Here is a 5,389-nt window from a genome sequence, read left to right on the forward strand (position 1 = left end):
GTCGTGTCCGGAGGACGGCGGGCCGCCACACCAGCTGCTGAAGGACGTCGCAGACTTTCTGCAACCCTGGGAAGTCTCGGTTTCCCTCAAGAAAGTGAATTTCAAACCCAGCTCCCAACCTAACGCGGTCAACTTCGGAGACATTCGCGTGGAAGAGCAAAGCCTGAGCCTGAATGTCGGAGGTTGCGGGCCACACGGCCAGCCGTGTGCTCTCCACTCGCAGGAGATGCAGCGTGAAGACACGCACCACCACGCAGGGGAGAAAAGCCCCCGAGGAGAAGGGTGGACCTCGCCGACGGGCAGGGTTATCAGGAAAATTAGTCTTTCTACTCGGAGTGATTTGGAATCGGAGGAGGATCCGAACCTCTCCCCGACAAAGACGTCTCCCTGGGTCTCCAAGAGCGAGCAGTCTGACTGGGAGTCGTCCCAGGACGACGAGCTGGAGTCGGCGTCTCTTCAACCGCGAGGCGAGGACATATTTGTGTCCGTCCCTACGGTACTCCACAGCATGGCCACTGCAGACAAGCAGCAGGCGTACAAGATGAAGGCTAACGGTAAACACTACTCTCCCAGGAATCCGAGGAAAAATGTAACGGCGGTCTCCGATTGGAAGCTGTCCCGCTCGCCCAAACGGAGGACGGAGCATGCGAAGCTAAGACACGACTTGAGTTTAGACGGCCACGCGGGACGGAGAGGAAAAGTGAGTCACGAGTCCGACAGACCTCTGAAGCACGGCAACGGGGCCCGAACATCTCCCAAGATGACCTCCAGAGAGCCCCTGACCAGTCAAAGCTGCCTGGACCTCACTTCCAGGGGCCGACCTCACTCTCGACTCAGCCAGTCGTCCGACGAACACACCCCCCACGGGGACAACGGGCGAGCGCCGTCCCCGACGGACAGCCTCGACTCCAGCTATACTTTCATCGTCGGCCCGCCTCACGACTACAGCGTGAACAGAGCCTCTTTGAACCTCAACTGCCATTTATCGAAGTCCGCGGTGGACTTGACGCACAAGACTCGCCCGATGATCGGCGGAGGGGCGAACGAGCCCCTCGGGGAGTGGACCGCGACGGGCGACGACTTCGACTCCACGTCGAGCTCGATGTCCCCGACCCTCAGTCGAAGGCCAAGGCTCTCCGACATCTGGCAGGCGCCAACGTACCCTACGCATCGAAGTCACAACACGATGCACCGGCCACACGCAAACAGGACAGTGGCCGGCTCGAAACAACCCCCGGTGGCCAGGTGTTTATCCATGTCCGTCATTGACGGATCGAGCCGACGAGAGGCAGAGAAAGGAGAGGCGAGCCGGCCCTGGTGGAGCTGGAGGAAGAGGGAGACTCGTCCCTGACGGTATTCAACCCCAGAGGAGTCCGTCTGATCCGGCAGTTCGGGAAGCAGGGTTCGGGTCGAGCCGACCTCACGCTGCCGAGTGGTATCCACGCCACGCCGCAGGGCCTGCTCTACATCGTGGACTGTGGAAACGCACGCGTTCAGGTATGTGTCGCGTCAATCGTCCTTCAGACACGTACACAAATGCAGCGTGCGTACTACTACATTGTCTATATTCAAACTGAGTTACTTTGAAACAGGTGACTGACCTTCGGGGCAACGTCCTCCAGCAAGTGACCTCCCCGACTTCTGACGGCTCTGCGAGGAGATGTCGCAACTACTTTGACATTGCGGTCAACGCGAAAGGTTTGATTGCCATGAGCTGCGCAGCGGAGCGGGCCCTGCTCATCTTCAGCCGGCACGGCCGCCTGCTCCAGACCTTTGGCGGTTCGGGGTCGGGCTCTGCCAAAGAGGAGCTCGAGGCTCCCAGGGGCGTGACCGCAACCAGACTGGATGAGTTCCTGGTCGCCGATATCCGGAAAGGTATCCTCATCGCCCTGAAGCTAGACCCTAAAACGGGCTCCCGTCTCGAGCGCACAGTGGTGACCGGATTCCACCGGCCTTACTTGGTGGCGGCTTGCTCGAGCTCGGGCATGGTGGCCGTGTCCGAGAGGGGCAACGAGACGGGCCGCGTGCCTTGCATCAAAGTGCTGGAGCCGGGCTGGAACACGGTGAGGGTTCTCGGTATATGTGCCGGTATGGGACCCGTCCTCTCCTGCCCTTGGGGCATCTGTATCGACACAGATGGTAACGTGCTGGTAGCGGACTGGGCCGAGCAGCACAGAGTCCTGTTGTACCCGGCACAGGGAGTGGGGCGGCCCATAGTGACCCAGGGCTTGAGTAGTCCACGCGGACTGGCCCTTCTACCCGAGGGCCAACTCGCCGTGTCCGACAGCATGCACCATTGCATCAAGATCTATTCGTACAAAGTGACCCGCGGCTAGAGAGCACGAGTCGATGCTTGAAACTAGCAACGCACAACTTTGGTGAGGTAGCCAATCCAACCTGAGATGTCTGTTTTTATTACCTTGGCATTGAAAATGCGTACGGTTATGTTTTGATCGCCATTTATTTATTTATTTGTATGTGTGTTATTCGCGTAACAAAAAAAGTTGTAAACCGAATCGCATGAAATTTCGTGGGATAATTGGTTATTATCCGGGGACCATTTGATTAGATTTTGGGATTGATTGGGTCAAAGGTCAAGGTCAAGGTCATGAAAAAGGTAAACATCTTGAATCGCATGAAATTCGGTGGGATGATTGGTTATTATCCGGGGACCATTTGATTAGACTTTGGGATCGATCGGGTCAAAGGTCAAGGTCAAGGTCATGAAAAGGTCAAAATCTTCTTTTTACCATAGCACGGTCAATTTCTATCCAATTGGCATGCAACTAATGCCAACATGTTCATAATTCAATGCCCAATCTTGTGATATGCGAAGGTATGCGCTCTACCGAGTGCCCATTCTAGTTCCTAATAGTTTGGGTAATTTTACTTACCTTACTTACCTGCTTAACTACAATCAGATAAAGTAAACTTCTGCGTTTGGACTTACAATTTGATTCAGTTTATTTTGTGTAGCCCAGAATAATAAAAAAAAGGGCTTTACTATCTGTACACATACGACATCCCTGACCTTTGACCTCACATCGGATCAGGAGAAACTAAAAAACAAACGGGGGGGAAAGGGAAAAAACCTTCAGGAGAGCAACAGAGGAGGACCCCTCTCTCATGTGTGCAGATGAAGAGCGTTACAATATAATTTTATTATTTGTGTGGTAGAAGTCTGTAAGCAGAAGACTATCCGTTCAAAAGATGTCGATAAACAAGATAAAGACTAGTAGTTTGGTTTAGTTGTTCTCCTCCTCGACTGTTCTGGGTCCAAGAGATTAACAAATGTATTTCAGAAATCGGTTTATTGATTAGAGATTGATCATGTATAATGTCTCTGTGTGCTGTCTTTTTTTATTATTCTGCTAACCTGAGATTAGGCCCAGTGCTGATAAATCAACACAAGTGTGTGGATTCAATACATTCAACAAAATCCAAGACGCATCTATAAAAACAGTATTTTCCTCCCCAGTGTGGCGTTTATATCTCGACGTGTTCATGAAATCATTATTTTAACGTTTCGATGGACTCGTGTCACGATTTGCGTCGGTAATTTCAGCCAATTCGACAATTCTTCACACCGCCACTGATCGCTGGCTTCTCCCAGTCCTCCAGCTCCCTGGAACGTATCCACCAAATTCGGATGTTAACAATAAAAAAAATTCAAAAGATTGTTGAGATGTTCTCTTTTTATTGTGATCTTTTCCTTTTTGTGGGTGGTTTCTTTCCTTATAATAAAATAACCTAGTAATAACCTAGTAGTAAGTCAGTAATATTATCAGCCGTTTCAGAAACACGACCGCTGAGCCACATCAAGGTAACACCTTGGTGACATCTGGTGCATTTGTGTATTGCAATATGAATACTGCTCCTAAATTAATTTACAGAGTGGAAAAAATGATTATTTTTCAATAAATCAGCCATTTTATCAGCATGTGACAACCATGTGTCCCTCATTTGAACAAATGTGAGACATATCTTGCACACAATGTGAATAATAAGTTAAATTTATCATCACCAACCACAATTATAATCTGTGTGCCGATGAGGAGGAATCTCTTGGGTCTTGCAACCACTTACTCGGTTGCCAGGCTTTTTTTTAAAATACACTTTTAATGCATTCCTGCACATTTCTGCATCTCTTGAGGAATTCACACCCGTCGCTCCACAGAGCAAACTGTTTCACTCGTAAGAAACGGCGAGAAATTCTATGGCAACACGTTTTGTCCTCTTATAAATAAAACGGCTGCGGTAGATCCGTCCGCTTTTTTTTTTTTAAGAGGACGAAAAATGAAAATGTGCAGTGTTGTCGTGACGACCTCACAAGACCGGGTCACTGCTCGTCCCTCTCTGTGTCATCTAGCAGACGCTTTTATCCAAAGCGACTTACAATAAGTGAATCAACCAAGTGTACAAACTCAGAACAACAAGAATACAGAAAGTAACATTTCCTCAACATAGTCAAACTACAAAAGTACCATAATAAGAGCTATTTAAGTGCCACTGAAGTGCTAATCTGTGTTTTAATCCAGATATAGTCAGAAAAGATGTGTTTCTAGTTCGTCAAAGGCCTCATGCTCTACAGCTCCTGACCTGTGGGGTCACATGAGGTCACATCGGGTCGTTTTAACTGCTTCTTCTATAATTTGACTTTTTGGGAAATGTAATCTAAGATGAGAAGATCATGAACCTCTTATCTTATTAAATGCATTAGATATGTTCCTTAACCCTTGTGTTGCCTTCGGGTCATTTTGACCCGATTCAATATTTAACCCTCCTGTCGCCTTCGGGTCAATTTGACCCGATTCAATGTTTAATGTCGGTGTTCTTTCGGGAGTCAACAAACAAACATAAAGTACCTCACACTTAAACTTGGAAAACAATATTAATTCTAATAATTTTCTGGAGATTTTAATAGCTGGGGTCATATTGACCTCGAGGGTAAAATATGTTAGTAAATATAAAGGTAACAGGAGGGTTAAACATTGAATCGGGTCATATTGACCCGAAGGCGACAGGAGGGTGAAACATTGAATCGGGTCAAATTGACCCGAAGGCAACGCAAGGGTTAATAAACTTTAGAGGCTCCCCGTGTCCATGCTTTAAGCTGAGCTACATTGTTTAATTTTCCTTTAATGAATTACTTAATATGTTTCATAGTTCCGGTAAGAGACGATAATAAATGGTTTAAAACCTGATAAATCTATATATTTCCATCACTTACTGCTGTAGACTTGATTTTAAATGCTTTATTGATTACATATTAAACATTAATATGCAGACGTGACATCAATATTGGAAGATGAGGATGAACCCCAACAAAAAGGTATTTACCAACCATTAATAAAGCCATGACTGTAATTAATGTATAATGCGTGCCTTA

At 47.8% G+C, this 5,389-nt stretch overlaps 1 protein-coding gene across 1 annotated transcript; it reads left to right on the forward strand.

Moving 5' to 3' along the window:
- Window positions 1-288: 288 nt before the first annotated feature.
- LOC130199748 (E3 ubiquitin-protein ligase TRIM32) lies at window positions 289-3,678 on the forward strand. Its single transcript, XM_056423488.1, has 2 exons — window positions 289-1,497; window positions 1,593-3,678. Exon 2 carries the CDS (start codon window positions 1,710-1,712, stop codon window positions 2,334-2,336), a length of 627 nt encoding a protein of 208 aa, XP_056279463.1. The 5' UTR covers window positions 289-1,497; window positions 1,593-1,709; the 3' UTR covers window positions 2,337-3,678.
- Window positions 3,679-5,389: the final 1,711 nt, after the last annotated feature.

This window comes from Pseudoliparis swirei, chromosome 2, assembly GCF_029220125.1.
Source record: "Pseudoliparis swirei isolate HS2019 ecotype Mariana Trench chromosome 2, NWPU_hadal_v1, whole genome shotgun sequence".
NCBI lineage: Eukaryota > Metazoa > Chordata > Actinopteri > Perciformes > Liparidae > Pseudoliparis > Pseudoliparis swirei.